General features: G+C 50.6%; 2 protein-coding genes and 2 long non-coding RNA genes across 5 annotated transcripts; 1 reads left to right on the forward strand and 3 right to left on the reverse strand.

The window, feature by feature from the left end:
• Positions 1 to 101: 101 nt before the first annotated feature.
• CNPPD1 (cyclin Pas1/PHO80 domain containing 1) lies at positions 102 to 4696 on the reverse strand. The gene is made up of 8 exons (XM_036320571.1): positions 4613 to 4696; positions 4076 to 4184; positions 3195 to 3276; positions 2912 to 3032; positions 2699 to 2827; positions 2047 to 2108; positions 1549 to 1666; positions 102 to 1337 (listed from the first exon to the last, which is right to left on the reverse strand). The coding sequence occupies exons 1-8, from the start codon at positions 4679 to 4681 to the stop codon at positions 801 to 803; spliced, it is 1227 nt and encodes a 408-aa protein (XP_036176464.1). The 5' UTR covers positions 4682 to 4696; the 3' UTR covers positions 102 to 800.
• Positions 4697 to 6793: 2097 nt separating this feature from the next.
• RETREG2 (reticulophagy regulator family member 2) lies at positions 6794 to 12798 on the forward strand. Of its 2 annotated transcripts, XM_036320566.1 has the most exons (9): positions 6794 to 7224; positions 7458 to 7564; positions 8167 to 8197; positions 8564 to 8699; positions 9127 to 9211; positions 9500 to 9643; positions 9809 to 9903; positions 10063 to 10198; positions 10692 to 12798. In XM_036320566.1, exons 1-9 carry the CDS (start codon positions 6962 to 6964, stop codon positions 11339 to 11341), a joined length of 1647 nt encoding a protein of 548 aa, XP_036176459.1. In that variant the 5' UTR covers positions 6794 to 6961; the 3' UTR covers positions 11342 to 12798. The 2 variants fall into 2 exon arrangements, with proteins under 2 accessions (XP_036176459.1, XP_036176460.1); XM_036320567.1 differs by lacking the exons at positions 6794 to 7224; positions 8167 to 8197 and having other exon boundaries at positions 7459 to 7564.
• LOC118661988 lies at positions 12795 to 13654 on the reverse strand. Its single transcript, XR_004969559.1, has 2 exons — positions 13622 to 13654; positions 12795 to 13537 (listed from the first exon to the last, which is right to left on the reverse strand). It is a non-coding gene; the product is annotated as an uncharacterized LOC118661988 (long non-coding RNA).
• Positions 13655 to 13720: 66 nt separating this feature from the next.
• On the reverse strand, positions 13721 to 19925 carry LOC118661085. Its single transcript, XR_004969132.1, has 3 exons — positions 19793 to 19925; positions 14929 to 14989; positions 13721 to 13778 (listed from the first exon to the last, which is right to left on the reverse strand). It is a non-coding gene; the product is annotated as an uncharacterized LOC118661085 (long non-coding RNA).
• Between the last annotated feature and the right edge of the window lie 24 nt (positions 19926 to 19949).

The raw sequence follows: 19949 nt of genomic DNA on the forward strand, positions 1-19949 counted from the left end.
GGAAGTTCTGAAATGGGGCTCAGAGAGAATGAGTCGTAGGTAATGGGATTGGGAAGCAGGGAGGCTTCCAAGGGCTGCCAGAGAAGGAAGAGTCCAGGCCATGCAACTGAAACTGTTTATTGAAACCTCAGTTCTACAAAAGCGTGAAAAACCCAGATACAAAGCGGCGGCCAGAGAGGCCTGTGAAGAGAACACCCAGGAGAGGAACCAGAAGAGCGGAAGCCCAGGAGTAGGGTACTGAATGATAAGGCTGGAAGACAAAAGGGCAAGGTCGAAGGTCCCAGCAGTCCAGGCTCCTTTAGACTACATTCCAGGGGCAGGTGCGGACTGGGCTCCCCACCTCCCCTGCCTTCCCTCCGAGCTCCCACCTTGGCCCTATCAATCCCTGGTTCTCTTGCCTCAGAGACGTCACACAGACCTGGTCAACATTTCCTCCCTCCCTCGCCCACATTTCCCATCTCCCACCTTTTCCCTTCCATCCCAGAGAACTAAACAGCTAAAGTCTAACAGAGCCTAGAGGAGATGAAGAGACAAGGGCTTCTCCTCTATCCACCTGTGGCTTGCCCCTGGTTGAAGCTTTCCCTGGCGCCATCACTGCCCTGGCCAAGCAGCCAGCTACTGAGGTCCAGGAGAACAAGAGACCTGTAGTCCTTTAGCCCCATAACCCCTTAAGCTCCCTCACCCAGAATAACAAGGGACCAGCCAAGGACCCAGAGAGGTAGAGAGGATCTAAATCAAGCATTACTCCTCAGGTTCTCAGGGACTCCCAAGTCCTCTTCATGCATTCCTCAGAACCCTACCTAGCCTGGGAAAATGAAAGACTTGAGGCGGGCCAGCTCCATGATGCTGAAAATGGAACACTGCTGGGGCTGTGGGAGCAGAGAAGGCATTGGGCTCCAGGGCCAGGGTGGAGCCAGGCCATGGGAGTGGTACCAGGGGCTTGGGGGCCCCGTATGGTTGGGATGGTGGCAGGCATGACAGGTTGGTGAGTCTTTCTGGAGCTTCTGGCAAAAGGGACAGTTATGGAGAAGAGTAGGAGGGGCAGGAGGGTCTGGGGGAGGCAATGGTGGGGGGGTCAGTGAGGCCAGAAGACTGCCCCAGAGTGAACGCAGCCCTACGTCGCCTTCCAGGAAGCTGGAGACATTAGCAGGAGATGGCAGGCACTGTGGCACAGGAGAAGGTATGCAGGGTTCCAAGAGGCACCTGGAAGCCAGTCCAAGGTCTGGGGGGCCCGGTGACAGGCTGCAGGACAGCCCCAAAGACTGGTGTATTACAGCCACCGATGCCACAGCCAGGGCCACACCGCTCACGTATGCCACAGCTAACAGGCAGGACAGCTGCAGGAGAGAAGATAAGAAAGGTCAGTGTCAATTACCCTCCCCCTAAAATCTGCTTCTGATAGTCGTAACACACCCACCCCGTCTCTAGAAGTTCAAGTTAGAGCTCTCTGTCACCATCTTCTCCTAAACCCTTTTAGCATTTGCTTTACATCATCCCAACCACACATCAACCTGCTCAAGCCTCCTATCCTTCCTAACTCCTTCTCACCTTTGCCAGCCGATGGCAGAGAGAGCCCAGGGCCAGCTGCCAGGCTGGCTGCTCCAGCAGCACACACAGGTCTGTGTAGGTGTACCAGCCCCGTCGCCGTCCCTGATGCTCAGCCACACTGTTGGGAGGGGAGAAAAGACAGAGCATCTGCAGCTGGCCCAATGGTACCTACATTCTCCCAGGGACCCACCAGGGAACACTGGGGAACTTGTTAAAAGTATAGATTCCTAGGTTGTCTGTTGATCCCAGAAACTGAGGGTGAGATCTTGATCTGTATTTTTTTATAATCTTCTCCCACTCTCCCAAAGGTGACTGACTGATTACAAAAAGGGCAGGCAGGTTTGGGAGCCACTGTCTTGGACAATTCTCTTCCCTGTCTCCTCCCTTCGCCCCCCTTACCTCCCCCCCCCCCACCCCCCGGTAACACAGACCCTTATCTCTGTCTAGCTCCTATGGCTTAGGCCTCAGCCCTTAAGCCCCTCAACTCCTAGAACTTACCAGCTCTCTAACCAGCTCAGCACTTCAAATATCTCCCGAGGTTCAGTGTAGAGACGCCAATCCTGTGGGTACGAAGAGAAGGGCACCAAACCAGGCTCAGACATGAGCCACAATCATTTAATAACCAGAGCGGCAACAGTACTACAACTGCCACTATGCATAATACTTACTTGACACTTACTATGTGCCAAATACTATTCCAAGAGCTTTTATATATTAACTAATTTAATCATCACATATCTGCATTCACATTACACCCTCCATTAATGGCACAGGGAGAAAATAATCCTGCTAATGACCCATGAGGCTAGGAGTAGAGAAAGTCTGGAAGCAAATAATCAGCACCCAGTAGGATAAACTCTTGTCTCAAAGTGTACCCAGGTGGGCCTGGAGGAATGGGGGAGCAGAGATGCTCCATTTCTGGCCTCACTACACCAGGCACCTTCAAAGACTATAGTTAGTCCGGAGGGCTAAAAGGGGAAGATACTAACAAGGAGGACAGACAGAAAGAGAAATTAAGAAACAGAAGGCTGAGAGAGAAAAGACAAAGGGTGAAAGGAACATAAAGATGGGCTAGGGAAACAGAGAGAGAGAGAGAGAGAGAGAGAGAGAGAGAGAGAGAGAGAGAGAGAGAGAGAGAGAAGCTACTCACCATGGCACTCAGGAAGCCTCTCTCCAGGGCATTGAGAGTGGGCACAGCCACACCCCCTGCAGCTCCCCATTCATCATTGAAGACCTCCTCCTCCTCCCCTTCATCATAGAGGTACTTACTGGCCACCATCTGCAGAGGCACCAGAGGTGGTGTCAACAGAGCTCACATTGGGCTCCTGGCTCACCAGGGAAATGAGGGGAGGGGCTGTCCTACCATGGAGATCAGGAACAAGTCAGAGGAGGACACATGCTGTAGGTAGTCCGGGTTTCGGTGCCGGAGCCGTTCAATGTACACCAGAGCCAGCATCATAGCACACGGGGAGATGCATGCCTCCCTGGGTGGTGGAAAGGATCAGTAATTAAACCCAAGGGCTTTTCAGCTCTTGTAACTCCTGAGGCCCATCCCTGTGTTTTTACAGCTTCTCTTTAGAGATAATCATTCCCTTCTTTCTAGGTTCCAAACACTTTCATCCTGTCCCCCTCAATTCCAGGCTCACCGGGACACATGGGCTACATATTTCTTCTGGAGTCGGCGAATAGGGCTGGGGGCTGCCTTCTGGAGCAATTCCACAGCAATGTCTTCAGGGGCAGAAGGAAAACAGAGTAAGCAAACAACTCCATCCACCCCCCTCAACCCCCCCCCCCCCCACACACACACACTAGTCCCCACTTCTTTCAGCAGAAGACCCAGAGAGCTCTCTATTATCTGAGGTCTTGGAGACAGGACCATAGTAACAGAGATCAATTCTCCCACACTGAGACAAAAAGTCCATCCCAAGTTTGAACTGCAGCTCCTTCCAGTAGGAAGGCTTATTTACCAGCCACCTGAAGTTACTTAAATTTGTCTCCCACTCTTGTTCATTTGAGAAATAAACATGTTCTTGGAAAATCCTGTTATACAAAACAAGAGTGATAAAGATTTGTAAGATAGCAATGTTTTTTACTCATTTGGGCTAAAAAAGAAAAAAAAAAGTGAAATATAAACCCAGTCCTGGTCATGGCCAGTGTGACTCAGTTGGTTGAGCACTGTCCCATGCACCGAGGGGTCCATAGTTCAATTCCTGGTCAAGGTACATGCTGGGGGCTGCAGGCCTAATCCCCAGTAGGGGGAGTGCAGGAGGCAGCCAATCAATGTTTCTCTCTCTCCCTCTCCCTTCCTCTCTAAAATCAATAGAAAACATATTTTTTAAAATAAAAGTAAGTGGCCCAGCTGGCGATAAGTAAACAAATAAATAAACAAATACAAATAAATAAACCCAGCGCTTATACCAACTACTAGTAAACTAGCTATGAAGTGTCTGCACCTAGCCATTTTGGTGCCCACTGACAACCCCATTTTCTTGCTTCCCATTTGCCGGGTCACACAACACTGTCTCACCTGCCATGGGGCTGGAGAGCTCCTCCAAGCTACAGTCCGCTTCCCAGCCCCAGCCATAGTAGAGTCTTCTCCGGATCCTGGCACTCAGCTTCTGGTGTCCTGGAAGGAACTGAAACAGGGCAGGAGGGTGGTGGAGGGTAACGGCGAGGAAGGGTATGACTGAGAGGATATCCTGGCCTCGGGCTACAAGGGGGTGCGGGGCCGCAGGCCTGTCTCGCTGCTCGTACCAGCAGGTCGGGTGCCCCCCCATCCCCCACCCCGCCCCGCGTTCTCCGGCTGGATGGCCAATAGCAGCCTACCCACAGGGGGAAGGTCCTCCTCCACTGAGGGCTCCCCAAGTGAGGCTCTCCGGGGAAAAGCCCTCGCTGGCCACCTCTATCCCCAAGCCTGTACCCCGCGGCTCTGCCCAGGGCCCAACCGGCCGGGGCAAGTAAGCACAGCTCGACTCCCGGGCAGACGGTCAGGCGAACTCGCAACCCCGCTCAGACCGGGCTCCAAGCGCGGGGAGGCCGGGGAGGAGGCGGGCAGCGCGCTCACCGAGAAGTCCTGGAAGCCGGTGAGGGAGAAGGCGCCTTCTTCGTCCAGCAGGAGCCCGGCGAGGTCCATCGCGCCGCCAGTCGCCGCCCTGCGAAGGTGGACGGGAAGGGGACGAGCTGAAAGAGGGCTGCCGAACTGTCTCCGCCCGCCCGCCCGTCCACCTGCCCTCGGCTTCCTCCGCGCGGGCCGCCGCCCTCGCCAGGGCCGCCCCTCCCCTCGCGCCCGCAGCCGCAGGCGGGGCCGGGCAGGAGGGCGCCTCTTCCTGTTCCGCCCCGGGCGGGGCTCCCGACGCCGGGCTCGGGGCTCGGGGCTCGGGGCCCCGGGCTCGCAGGCCGGATCGCTCACCTCGAACAGCAGAGAGGAGACCTGGCCGCGAGGCTGTGCGTGCGGAGCCGAGGTCGCGCCGCGCCGCGCGTCCGTCCGGCGTTACCAGCCGCGGGGGTATCGCGGAGTCAGCCGTCGGCACTTCCTGCCGCCCGCGGGGCGGGGCGCTGCCTCCGGAGGCCGGGAAGCCGCCGGGCTCCGAAGCCCGCTCGCCCCGCGTGGGGCAGGTCACGGAGCCGAGCCCAGCGTGCCCTCCCCCCATTTGAGAAGTGGGGACATTTCCTAGGGAACCGTGCCGCATTGGAGATGAAGGAGCCGCGCTGACTTCGTACTGATGTAGATTTTAATGGGAATAAAACGAAGATGCAGGACCGCGAGTTGCTCCCCAATTGTTTTCTAAAAGGGGAGATACACACACACACACACACACACACAGCAATGTACCTAAAAAGAGCTGGCAAGAACACACAAGCTACTTGACAGTGGGTGCGTTGTATAATAGTAAGAAGCTAGGAAAATTCCAGGACAGCCACCCAGTAAATCCTGTCTTCCCTAAACCAAGGATACGTAAGAGCAAACAGTTTGCACTTCTCCCCAACCAGAGGGTAGTTTAAACCACCCTACTCCGGGAGACAGATAACAGAAATCCACTTAGTGCCATTTGCCAGCCACACCCAAGGACAAATCAAGAAAATAAATCTCGTTTTGGTACATCAGCAAAAAGTTGATGAATATTCTATTGATCCAGCTGTAAGACCTCCCCTAAATGCCCAAACTTTTAAACTGAAAATGAAGGTCCCCACCTGCTTTCCCTCCAGGGAACACAGCTTCCGTCCTCTCCCCTCCCCACCACCACATGCCCCCAGAGCCCCCTAAGGGACCCCAGGAGACTCGTAACCAGGGGAGCCATGGGCAGCGGCGGCCCAGCCAGGGCCGAGCCTGTCTCCAAGGCCCCCTGTTCTCTGACTTCCCAGGGAGCTGGGGCAGCCCAGCCCGGCTCTCCTGTGGCTTCGTTTATGCCCTTCCTTGTTTCACTCCCTTAAGTATATTTTTGCTGCGGCCAATAAGTTCTTGCTTTTCTACACTTTGTCTCTTGATTGATCTCTTTCCCTCAACAAGACAAGAACCGAGGTCTCGCGGGTAACAGAGGAACTGTGGACAAGCAAGCAGGGAAGCTTATTTTTTGCTGTATACCTTTTGGTATAGTTCCGCATTTTAAACATAATGAAACATGTCTTTTGTAGGGTTATTGCAGGCATTAAGTGGTTCAAGGGACTATAAACTGCCTGGTACCTGGAAGCCTCAATAAAGGGTGTTAACATGCTCCCAAAGAGTTAAACAGCATTTAAACGGGGTTTTATTTTTAAATTCATCCCCTGACCACAATCTCCTGCTTTGAGCAAGGGGACTGGAAGGAGCTCGGATACACGGGGGCGGGGAAGTTTACAGAAAGACACGGGAAGGAAACAACTTCTCTGAGTGGGTGACGCTGCTGTTGGGTCGGCCCTGTCACACGCTGGGGTTTGTTTACCCTTCGAGGAGGGACGTGGGTGGACCAGTCCGTCGAGGGCCGCCCAGCCAGAGCGGCAGCAGCAGCGCCTACCGGGGGTGGGGGGCCCTGGGAGCCCCTTCCCTGCCCCTTCGGGCTGCATCACACCGGAGTCCCGGGCCACCCAGGGGGAAGGAACGGGGCTGGGGTGGGAAACACTCAGACACAGTCCTTCTGTCGAGAGGAGGCGGACACCACCTGGCGCCGGCCCGGAGTCCCGACTCCAGCAGGGAGCGCACACCTGCGTAGGAGCCGGTCACCGGCAGCCCCTGCGCGCAGGCGCGGGCCGCCCCATCCGGGCGGTTAGGGCGCGTCACGTGACCGGCCCGCCGCTCCGCCATCACGTGCTGCCCGGCGGCTGCCTCCGCGGCGCTCTCCGCGGCGTGCGCCCCCTTCCGCCTGACGCGCCCCCGGCGGCGGCGGCGGCCGCGCAGCCCTGGCTCCTCGCGGGCTCGGGCGGCGGCTGCGGCGGGGCGATGGCGAGCGGCGGTGGCGGGGGTAACGCGGGCGGGGGCCTGGGCCTAGGCCCGGGCCCGGTTCTGAGCCTCGGCATGGGTGAGGCCACCAGCGAGGCGGACGAGGAGGCGGCCGCGGCCGAGGCGGTGGGACGCCTGGCCACGACGCTGTGGCTGCGGCTCCGCGGCTGGGAGCCGGTGCTGGCGGCGGCGCAGCGGCTGCTGGTCTGGGAGAAGCCGCTGCACAGCCTGGTCACGGCGGCCGCGCTCAACGGCCTCTTCTGGTAACGGCCGCGGAGGAAGGGGGCGGGGCCGGGCGCGCGGGGGCGGACACTGGCTCTGGGGCGCGACCCGACCCCGGGTTTGTGAGGACCGTCCTGCGCCCGGTGGCCCGGTGGCCCGGTGACTCCGGCTTCGGGTCCCGAGTCAGGCCCGGAGGCTCCCGTGCCCGCCCTTGGCGATGGCTGCGGGGGCCGCGCTCGCCCCTCCACCAATGAGGCGCCTGTCTCTCCCGAAGGTTGCTGTCATCGTCGTCCCTCCGGCCCATCTTCCTCCTCAGCGTCTCGCTCTTGGCCTACTTTTTGCTGGATCTCTGGCAGCCTCGCTTCCTCCCTGACATGGCAGGTGAGTGTCACTTCCTGCAGTTAGCTTTGCGGGGTGGGGTGCGTGGGGAGGGGGGTGGGCAGCAGGCCCTCCCGTTAGGAACGGCCCCTGTCTCGGAATGGGTGTTCCTGTGACTGTGGCCCCGATTGTGGTCTCTGCGGCCCGATTGCCTGGGTTCCATGGTCTGCGCCGCCCCTTACCGTGTGTGCGGCCTCGTCAAAGCCACCCTGTCTCTGTTTGCCTCCGTTTCCTCACTTGTCAAGCAGGGATGATCGAACTGACTTCATCGGGAGGTCTCCTGTGTGATGGGAGTTACATGCGTGCTGGCCCTCACCGTTCTGTGTGTGTGGTGCGTGCGTGCGTAACTCACGCATTTACTTCATAGGCTTTTTGGAGTAACTAGGTGCCAGGCTGTGTGCCAGTTGCTCGGGATGTGGGCATGAATAAGATGTAGTTCCTGTGTTTGAAAAGGGCCAGGTCTAAAACAGGAGACGCATACAAACGGTACCCCATCATGCTCCCTGCAGTTGGCATCTGGCGGCAGGCCTCTGGGACCGGCCGCCTGGGGGAGCGCCTCCCAGAGCCCCTTCCCCTCAGTAACTTGTCCCCTCCTCTCTCTATAGCATCATCCCCAGAGGAGCCACACTCTGACAGGTGAGTGCAGGCCGCCTCTTGAAGACAGATGCCCACATGTTGTCTTGCTTTGCAAAGTGCCAGTGTCACCGTGGTGCCGGGCAGCACTGCAGCTTCTGTAGGCACAGACCCCAGCAGAGTGCGTAGCGAATGGACTGATAATTAGCTTGTTTCTAGGTTCCTGTGCAGGTGTCTGTGTGCCTTCTCCTTTGGGGGCACAGGGTTGGGAGCTCTGGGCTTTGCTTCCCTGGACCAGGACAGCCTCCCTTTGGGAGGTAGGGTTATCCATTTCCTTAGACTGACGATCTCGTTGACATTCTCAGAGGGATATAAGTGCTTAGGAAACTGGTGTCTGAGGCCTCCAGGGGTCATGTCATGTCTCCCCAGTGAGGGTGCGGGGTCAGGCGCCCGGCCGCACCTGCTGAGTGTGCCCGAGTTGTGCAGATACCTGGCTGAGAGCTGGCTCACCTTCCAGATTCACCTGCAGGAGCTGCTGCAGTACAAGAGGCAGAATCCAGCTCAGGTAACCTCCCCCATGTCACAGAACAGTTCCCTGCAGGTGGGGAAGAAGAGGTTGGGGTGGGGGTGGGGAGGAGTGCTTGGACACTTTAGGAAGAGACCTAGTGTCTACTTGAGGAACATTCACAGCTGGTAGCCTAGTACAGGAGGCAGTCTTGTCTCGAGGAATAAGCTGATGTTCTGACACTTTCCTGCAAGGCAGACCAGTTTGAATTACAGGTGTTTGGTGGCAGCTAATGCAGACTTCCTGACCAGGTGGTGGTCTTGGGCATCCTCTTGACTAGACTGAATCACCATATTCCTAGAGGACATACCACCATATTCCTAGAGGACATACCCCTCCTCTCACCAGCTGAGCAGTGATTTCTTGCCCAAATGAGTGGGGCACATACCTCAGCCCAAGTCCTTTGACCCTGTGCTCTTCTCCACAGTTCTGTGCTCGAGTCTGCTCTGGCTGTGCTGTGTTGGCTGTGCTGGGACACTATGTTCCAGGGATTATGATTTCCTACATTGTCTGTGAGTAGAGTCTAACCATGCCCTTCCCAAAGCCCTCTCATCATCTTTCCCTGGACCGACATACAGGGAGGACTGTGCTCTCTCTCTGCTCAGTTGCCCATTTATAGAGATTCCCAAGGGCTGCTATAGTATTAGTAACAGTGGAGGAGTCATCGGGGAGGAGGGCAGGGGATACAGCCTCAGGAAAGGACCTTGTCTTCCTTCAGCCCTTTCTGTTCATGGACCAGTTGAATAAGGGCCCTTAGGAAATAAGCATAGGGAGCTCTGAGTGGGTGCTCTATCCTCTAGTGCTGAGTATCCTGCTGTGGCCCCTGGTGGTTTATCATGAGCTGATCCAGAGGATGTACACTCGCCTCGAGCCCCTGCTCATGCAGCTGGACTATAGCATGAAGGCAGAAGCTGACACCCTGCATCACAAACACGACAAGAGGAGTAAGGGGCTCCTGTAACCCGGTGGGGGGCGGGGGGCGCAGGGAGGGCCTTGGCTTATGGCTCATAAAACACCGTAGAATTTAGATATTCTCCAGTCCCTTGGCCAGGTTTGCCCCCCACTACTGTCCCTGCTTGGTGAGTATCGTGGTGCTCTTGCTTCTCTAGAGCGGCAAGGGAAGAACGCACTCCCCGGAAGTGATGAGCCACTGGCAGACACAGAGAGTGAAAGCGAGGCAGAACTGGCTGGCTTCTCCCCGGTGGTGAGATCCAAAGGAGATGGGTTATCAAGTAGAAGGTTGAGGGGAATCTCTGGTCTAGAGCAGATACCTCTCAAGGGGTGGGAGTTGGTGAGGGGGTGCTCCTAGAAAACTGGTTCTCTTATCCCCTTGTCTGTTGTGTTCATCCTGGTTCTCCTGCAGGTGGATGTGAAGAAAACAGCACTGGCTTTGGCCATTACAGACTCAGAGCTGTCAGATGAGGAGGCATCTATCTTGGAGAGTGGCGGCTTCTCAGTATCCCGGGCCACAACTCCACAACTAACTGATGTCTCTGAAGGTATGGGCAATCCTTTGCCCTTCCCGATCTTCCTGTTCCCTTTTGTGAGATACTGATCGTGCTCTCTAATTGTTGCCCCATAACTGTTTTCTTTGGAAATTTGACCCTCTAATTCTACCTCAAGATCCTGCTTAACACCTTAGGCCTAGCTCAGCATTGCATGTCCCGAGCTCTCATTCTTTTTTTGTTTTGTTTTTAAATATTTTTTTAATTGATTTCAGAGAGGAAGGGAGAGGGAGAGAGAGGTAGAAACCTCAATGATGAGAGAATCATTGATCGGGTGCCTCCTGCACACCCCCTACTGGGGATTGAGCCTGCAACTGGGCATATGCCCTTGGCTGGAATCAAACCCCGGACCCCTTTAGTCCGCAAGTGGACGCTCTATCCACTGAGCCAAACTGGCTGGGGCCCAAGTTCTCAGTCTTGAACATATTGGCCTGTTATGGTCATTCAGAATAGCAGGCCCATTCCTAACCCTTTATTTTCTGCACAGATTTGGACCAGCAGAGCCTGCCAAGTGAGCCAGAGGAAGCCCTGAGCCGGGAGCTGGGCGAGGGAGAGGAGACAGAGATGGCCCCTCCCGAAAACCTGCTGGGCCCCCCTGAGGTCCTCTCAAGGCAAGACCTGGACTCGGAGGAGGAGGAGGAGGAGCAGGAGGAGGAAGAGGAGGAGGAGGAGGAAGTTGTGGCAGCCAAGGAAACCTTGCTTCGGCTCTCATCCCCCCTTCACTTTGTGAACACGCACTTCAATGGGGCAGGCTCTCCCACGGATGAAGTAAAGCTCTCCCCTGGAGGACCAGTAGAGACACTGATCCCAGAGGCAGTGAGTGGTGACCCTGCCACGCCCTCGAGCACCCTGTCACCTCTACTTTGCCTTGCTGAAAGTGACCCAGTCCCTTCCCTCCCAGTGCTCCCACCTCTTCCCCAGGACTCTCCCCAGCCCCTGCCTGCCCCTGAGGAAGAAGAGGCACTTGCCTCTGAGGACTTCGAGTTGCTGGATCAGGGGGAGCTGGAGCAGCTGAATGCAGAGCTGGGGTTGGGGCCAGAGACATCCCCAGAGCCCCATGATGCTCCACCCCTAGGGCCCAACACCCTTTCTCTGCTACAGTCAGACCAAGAAGCTGAGACCATGGCAGAGCCATGAGCCATGGAAGAAATTGCAGGCACAGTAATAAGGCTTTCTGGCTGGGGCTGTCACTGTTTTCTCCTTTCTCTACTATTAGGAGTGACAGTACGTGGGGAAGCTGGCTGTCAGGTGATAGTTCACTTTCTGCCTACCTGCCTGCCTGTTGTCCCAGGCCTGCTTACAGTGCCTGGGATTGGTTTTTAGTTTGTAAATAATTTTACATTTGGGTTAGTGGATGTGAACAGGGCTAGGGAAGTTCTTCCCACAGCCTGCACTTGCCTCCCTGCCTCATCTCTATTCTCATTCCACTCTGCCCTAAACCCTAGTGGTCTCTCTCTTTATTTTTCCTCCTATCCTCAGGGACCTGTGCCGGTCTGTCCTCGTGTCCCGCTCGTTTAGACACTTTATCATTTTTCTTTCCTGTCCTGTGCTCTTCTCTGCTTTATTTCCCTGCTGTGTCTTGTCTTTAGCAGCTGAATCCCCACTCTGCCAGCTCCACCTCCCTGGCTAAACTTTAAGGAGGCTCCTGTTTGGGAGGTACAGACTAAACCTGGGGTGGTGGGTCAGGCCAGTAGTTGAGCACTTAGGTTACTGTAGCCTGTGGAACCTCCACTGCACCCTTGGCCTAGTTCGTCCCAGCCTTTTAAGATACAGGAGCAGAGCAGGGATCCCACAGCACGTGTACAGCACTGTGTTAGTGAGCAGGAGCTCTGTCTTGTTGCGAAGAGGGGCTTCTTACTGTCCCAGGGAAGAAAAGGAGACCTGCTCCGCTGGGCCAAGAGTAGTTCAAGTGTGGTAGGACCCCCTACTAGAGTGAGGAAGTGGACAGTAACATCTGTGCAGGTGTTGATTGGAAAAATAAAATGTTGATTGGCAAGAAATGCTGTTGCCTACCTGCTTGCCTCACTGTGAACTGCTTGCTACACTCTGCTCTGTGCCATCCTCACCCCTTACCTCCTTGTCCCCAATCTTATTCCTGGATGTTTATTTACCTGGTGCAAAACAAGGCAAGAAACAGGGATTACCCTAACAGCCCTAGCAATTTTCCCTGATGGGGTTACGTGTTTAGAGAGATTTAGCATATATGAATAAAGTATGCAGGAAGAAATTGCCTCGTCTTCCCAATCAGTACAAATTTGGTTCCATAACAGTAGTTTTCTACTATGTTTCCTACAACCTTAACACTCTTACCCATCTACATGCAATAACTCAGCTCTGGTTTATATATACAGGGGAGACCAAACAAGCAGGACCTATACCTGTATCAAAACTGATTTCAGACCAAGGAATACTAAAGAAATAGTATCTATTGCCTGGCTTGTGTGGCCCAGTTGGTTGAGTGGCGCATTATCCCATGCACCAGGAGGTTGCCAGTTCGATTCCAGGTCAGGATACCTGGTTGTGGTCTCAATTCCCAGTAGGCAGCCAATTGATGTTTCTATCTCTCCCTCTCTAAATTAATAAAAACGTTTTTTTTTTTTTTTTATATAAAAACGTTTTTTAAAGAGTAGTAACTACCACTAATTGAATACATAAAATATGCTTAGCACTTTTCTAAAACGAGTTGATACTTATTTTTTCCCCTCACAATCCTGAGATACACTGTTATTCACTGCATTTTATAGACAGTCTAACGTTCCAGGAGGCCACAGTCCTACTAAAGGGTGGAGCCAGGATCCACATCCAAGCAGTGGCTCCAGCAATCACAGTGGAACAGGAAGCCCCTGTCCATTAATAGTGCACAAGTGGAGAGACACTCAAGGACATGGACACTCGAGAACCAATCTAATATCTTGACTTCACAAAGAATGGACACGGAACCTTTGCTCTTTAGGGAAGAACAATGTTGGAGAAAGCCCAGAACTAAGCAGATGGCCTTTATGAGTTCACCTCCTCAGCCTCCAGCTGGAGGATCCATGTGGCAATGCTACCTGACTTTTTGAGGTTGGCTTCTATGCCACATCTCCTGTAAGCTTTGAGAAATTTTTTCTTTCCATTTGTTTCACATTTGCCTGAGAAAATCCTCAGGGATAACTGAGTCTCTGTCCACTTCCACTGAAGGAACAGAAACTTTTCATCATCTAGAGATCTCAGAAGAAAATGGAAAAACAGTTCTAATCATAAATAGGCAATTAAAAATGAGAATTAACCAATCAGAAAGATACCCACCTTTAATCGATTTTCTTGTTAAACTTGAAATTTGAAGACAGAAGCCTGTAGTTGGATCAAAACATTGACCATAGGTTTGGAATTCCATGAGGGTCCTTTTTTTTTTTTTTTTTTTCTTTTAATCCTCACCTGAGAATATATTTCCAATGATCTTTAAGAGAGTGGAAGGGATGGGGAGAGACAGAGAAACACATCCTTTGGTTGCCTCTCGCACACGCCCTAGCTGAGACCGAGGATCGAGCCTGCAACGGAGGAACCAGGTACGTGCCCTTGACCAGAATCGAACCTGAGGAAAGAAAAGGAAAAAAACAGAACCTGAGACCCGTCAGTCTGCAGGCCGATGCTTTATCCACTGAGCAAACCAGCTAGGGCATGAGGAATCATTCTTGACATTCACCCTCATCTGATGGTTGCTATGTCAATTTTGTATCAGGTGTCCAGGCCATTTCCTGCCCCAAGATGAAAGGAACAAGAAGAAAGCTTTCATATGAGTGAAAGAAAAATGAGCAAAAATGTGAAACCTACAATTAGGCTAAATAAAAACCAGTTGTAGAAGTACAGACTGGAGGAAGGAGAATTGGTTATATGTTTATATTGTGACCAGGGCAGTGCACTTAACTATACATTCCAATAGCCAACAATGTAATATGGCTGCTCATAAACAATTTAATTTTAGGCTACGTTACTGGAAATAATAGTCTCCAAAGCGAGGAAGATACCTATGGTTTACTGTGCACAGGTTAGAATACTGCCAGAGGAGTCTTGCTACATTTGTGGACAAGTTGACAAATTGCAGTGTTCCCAAGAGAGGAGATTCCAGAGGTAAAGGCTGAAAATCGTCATATGGGAACTACGTTGAAGGAATTGAGAATGTTTAAGCCAGGAGAGAGACCTGAGTTGAGTCACATTAGCTGCCTTCAGACTTTGAAGGGTTATCTGTAGGACTTCAGAGGGCAGAAATTAAATCTTTCAGACGAGATTAATAATAGTGCTAGGCAGAATTGTTTTTCTGGTCAAGAGATATTGCAAAACAGTAGATTTCAATGATCCTTAAAAGTACAAAAGATCAAGAACAGAGATTCTAAGAACTGTTCATCCCATTATGGAAGGACAATATATCACCATGTTTTGCTTTTAGTGTCCAACTAAAGCATCGGTCGCCCCCCGGTGGTCTGCCGACCACTGGTGATCTGTGAGGTCAGAAAGGTTGGCGACCACTGAATTAAAGTCTCCTTGGACTTGCTCCACCTGCTCCCTTAAATGCTTTTTTTTTTTTTTAATTGGTTCTGTCACTGGCTCACTTTTCTTTGTATTCTGCCTGGGCACTTTCAGTGTTCACCCACTTAGCTTCTACTCATATGTTAATGACTTGTAAATCTTAGCTCCTTTCCCAGAACTTCCAATGAGATATCTCCATTTGAATGTTCCATGGGTACCTTCTCCTCAACATTCCAAAACGATACATCCTTTTTCCACTGTGCACTTCACCACCGGAACCTGGATGGGAGAAAAACTTACTATGAAGGGCACTATTAGGACAACTGGTAAAACTTGAATATCAATTGTATATTAGAAAAAAGATTGTCTCAAGATCAAATTTTGTGATTTTTATCATTTCACTTTGATTATATATGAGGATATCCTTATTTGTAGGATACACATTCTGAATATTTTAGAGGTAAAGGGATTTGTTCTCTGTAAATTGTACCAAACTGTTTGGAAATAAAATAAACAAGTAAGAATTAGTATATTAATATATGATGTATGTGGAGAGAGAGAGAAAATAATATAGCAAATGTGGCAAAATGTTGTGGAGAAATACATATGGTAAATATAACAGAAGTTTTCTGTGCAATGGATAAATACATTGTAGTATATTCAGATAACTAAACAGAATGAATAAACTATAAGTACAAAAATATGGGTGAATCTCATACATAAAATGAGTAAAAGAAAATAGATACAAAGAATATATATGATTACATTTATATAAAGTACATTAATATTGTTAGAAGTCAAGATAGTAGCTACTCTTGGGGGAAGGGAAGCCGTGAATGGAGGGGGTCTTCTGGGGATTGGTAGTATTTTATTTCTTTTTAAAAATATTTTTATTGACTTTTTTAGAGAAGGAGGAAGGGAGAGGGAGAGAAAGAGAAAAGTATGAATGTGAGAGTGAAACATGGATCAGCTGCCTCTTGTACACCCCCTATGGGGGATCGAGCCCACAACCTGAGCATGTGCCCTGAACAGAAATCAGACTGGCCTTTTGGTGCTTGGACGGTGCCCAACCAACTGAGCCACATCGGCCAGTGTAGTAATGTTCTATTTCTTTTATTTTTTTTAATATGTTTTATTGATTTTTTACAGAGAGGAAGGGAGAGAGATAGTTAGAAACATCGATGAGAGAGAAACATCGACCAGCTGCCTCCTGCACACCTCCCACTGGGGATGTGCCCGCAACCTAGGTACATGCCCTTGACCGGAATCGAACCTGGGACCCTTCAGTCCGCAGGCCGACGCTCTATCCACTGAGCCAAACCGGTTTCGGCTATTTCTTGATCTGAGTGCTGGTTATGTGGGAGTGTTCAATTCATGAAAATTCATTGACCTGTACACATTTCTGAATGTGTCATACAACTTGGAAAAAAGTGCAGTACCAAAGTGTATTGATTACCTATTTCTGCATAACAAATTACTCCAAAACTTAGCATCCTAAAACAACAGACATGTTCTCACACTATTTCTAAGGCTCAGGAACCTGAGGGCAGCTTAGCTAGGTGGTTCTTGTTCAAGGTCTCCCACAAGGCTGCAATAAAGATGTTAGCCAGGGCTGGCTTCAGTCATCTGAAGGCTTGACTAGGGCTGGAGGATCTGCTTCCAAAATGGCACACTCAGTTCCTCACCACACTAACTTTTATGGCTGCTTGACTAAAATCAGGACATGACAGCTACCCTAATTGTTCTTCACAGACATGATTAGCAGGAAATGGTGGAAGTTTGAAGGACTAAGGTTCATAGAAATTTGGCACACCTGATTTTAAGGTGTATGGACTTTAAACCACACTCTCAGACAGTGACTGTTTGCTGACATGTCTGGGTTCCAAAACCCAGCAGACTGAGGATTAGACGGTCAGAAAAATAATTCTTGGCTGTGACATGTGCTGCTTAGGTTAGATTAAACCATACAAAATTATTGTGTGTGTTTTTTAGTTAAAAAAGGCACACATTAGCAATTTCATAATTTTAAATCTAACAGGATTAATGCTGGATCTAACAGATACGGAGTCTTGGGTGCGGTTCCATAGTGTAGCGGTTAGCACAGATACGGAGTCTTGGAATTCACAAATGACTAGATCTTTGACAATTGTCTTTCAAAAGCTGAATCCTCACAGCAGATGGCCTTTAGGTGCACACCTGGATCAAGAATTTCCTACATGTCATAAGCCTGACTTCAGGTTGTGACCAGAGATTCTGACAAACTTTGAGAAATACAGTGTCCTGAATCTAATGGTATAACTTATAACTATCTTAAGAGACAAAGTGAAACCAATGAAGTAATGGCAGTTAGCCACAGTTTTGTTGGGGATTGCGGACTTTGGGAGGATGCAAAAGAGTCAGGTAATGATGTAACTTAAATCCATGTGTATGAACTACAAGATCAATCTATTTTTATGGAGCTCACTGTGGCCCATCAGTCAAAGTATTGCACATAATAATCTCTTCCTGTCCTTCTGTCAGTGTGACAGTATGGCAGATGGACATCCCATCACTTATATGTTACAGGCCCAATGGTATTATGAACATTGATCTCTTGGCCTTGATTTCAAACTGAATCCGATTGGCTAAATGTAGCAGGTGTTCTTGGTGCTCTGTTCTACCTCTACTTGGCCTATTTCTGACTTCAGCTGCTGCTGTGGACAGTTCCTTTGAGCTCTGATGGCTTCCCACCTCAAAGCACAGCCTCAGCACTTCTGTCCTGGGCTTTCCTCAAAGTCTCTGCAGCTTAGTCAGGTGTAGAATGGCTGAGCGAGGTGGGCCGGGGGAGTTATCACCCCCAGCAGTAACTCCCAATTTTTATAGAAGACAGAAGTCAGCCCAGCCTCCTGACCTTTAGAGGGACAATTTTGAGGTACATCATTCCATATGTAGACACATGGCCACTCACAGCCTACCTCAGGGCATAAGGACAGATTAAGGGAAGCAGCTGCCAGAATTTCCCTGAAGGATTGGTCAAAGATGTCCCATATATTAATTGGTTGAAATTTTTGCATAGAAGTAGGTCAAAGTATTTCTTGCAGATAAAGTTGGAATTTTTCTTTTAAAAACATTGTTCTGAATATAGACGTTCCTTAATTTTTGATGGGGTTATAAAGCCACCGTAAATTGAAAATACCATTAAGTCAAAAATGCCTTTTAAGCCCGGCTGGTGTGGCTCAGTGGTTGAGTATCGATCCATGAACCAGGAGGTCACAGTTTGATTCCTGGTTGGGACACATGGCCAGGTTGCAGACTTGATCCCCAGTGGAGGGGCATGCAGGAGGTAGCCAATTGATGATTCTCTCATCATTGATGCTTCTTTCTCTCTGTCTCCCTGAAATCAATAAAGACATACAAAAAATGCCTTTAACCTACCGATCATCATAGCTTAGTCTAACCAGTTTTTGTTGATCATCTATGGCTTTTGCATTACTGTAAAGTTGAAAAATCATAAATTCATCATAAATCAGGGACTATGTTGTACTTTGTGATTACTGTGGAAATAGAATTTATTTTTTCCATTTATTCTTACAGTGACACACTTGAAAGCTACTTATTTTTAAAAATCTATCTTATATCTAACCTCTCTACTGAGTTTTCATTATACCTAAGTATTGTCCCCATTCTGGTCCAGACCATCATAATGTCTTGCCTGGGTTACAGCAACAGCTTCCTACCTGGTCTCCTTTCTTCCAATCTCATATTTCCTCCAATCTCTTCTCTACTCTGAAGCCAAAGTGACTTTTCCAAAATTCAAGTCTGATCATGTCGCTACCTGCTTAAAACTATTTATAGTTTCTCATTGTATTTTTGTTAAAATTCTCAATACTAACTGGCCTCCAATACCTGAGGTGATTTGGCCTCTGCTAGCTCTCCAGTTTCATTTCCCTTCTAGCCTGCCTCATATACCATAAGATTCAGATACCCCAAGCTTTTTTTAAAGCTCATTTAAAGGACCTGGTTCTCTCTTATCTTCATTTGTCCCTGCTGTTGCCTCCGCCTGGAATGCCATCTCCTTCTACCACATTCCTTGGATTCACCTAGCCAAAATCTACTCACCCCTTAGGTTTTGGCTTGAATAACACTTGTCAGACCCTGGAAAGTACTGACATATTACCCTGTATGTCTTTTTCTTTGAATGTATCATCCAGTGACAGGAACGTGGAAGGATTCGGAAGAAGCAAACACATCGTGAAATAGAGCCAAAAGTTAGAGGGGGGAGAGAGGGGAAGAATAAGAAGGGAGTGTCTTCTCATTTCCAGTTGTGGCCTGGGTTAACCCTCCATTTTGGAGTACATTGCTCAACTCTAAACTTATGTGCTCTCATGGTCAAATTTATGGGAAGATAAATTTAAGGGTGCGACCATTCCCAGTCATGAGGGGCCAGAGAGGCACGTGAGAAGCAAAATGTGCTGAAGCTGGAAGCTGCCGGAGGAAAAGCAGAACACCAGTCCGGTGACTCTCATGCCTCATTCCAGAAATATTTAATATGCACTCGGAATATTCAAGTCTCACGTTTTTCAAAGTGTGTTGTACATGGATCATCTGTGTGCTTGGGTGCTTCCTCCCGAATCAGAAGCTCCGGGACACAGGAATCTACATTTAAAACCAGCTCTGTGGGTAATTCGCATTCACACAGAAGTCACACAGCTCAAGGCACCGCGCTGGGTGCCAGGAACCTAACAGAACCAGGGAGGCGTGGTTCCTGACTTCCCAGTATATTTGTGTGTGTAAACAGCCGATTACAATAAGATGACACGGATGCTGGAACAGACCCGGGGAGGTCACATAGCCGGTGTGCTTAGCTCAGACTGGGGATGGTTCGGGGAGCCTTACAGAAAGGGCGTCAGAGCAAAGCCTGAAGGAAGGATCTGCAGCTCTGGAGAGAAATCCGTACTTTGGGGAAGTATGGGAGTCAGCTGGGGGAGAGTAAGTGCAGCCGTGGCCGTGAATGAAATGGCCAGGTGTAGAGTGAGAAGTGGGCGAAGGACCGTCTTGTGAAAGATCCCAATCCACCCCAATCCTCCTTCCCCAACAAATCACCTGTGCTCGGCTTCGCGGGTCCTTTCGCCCTACGCGGAGCTGAGTCCCGGCGCAGGACCAACCCAGTCCCTAGCCCGGCACCGGCACATTACAGGGTGGGCGACAGGTGCGTGGATATCCTACAGCCGAGGAACAGAGCTCAGTCTGCGACCCCCTC

The sequence above is a fragment of the Myotis myotis genome, unplaced genomic scaffold, assembly GCF_014108235.1.
Source record: "Myotis myotis isolate mMyoMyo1 unplaced genomic scaffold, mMyoMyo1.p scaffold_m19_p_8, whole genome shotgun sequence".
Lineage (NCBI taxonomy): Eukaryota > Metazoa > Chordata > Mammalia > Chiroptera > Vespertilionidae > Myotis > Myotis myotis.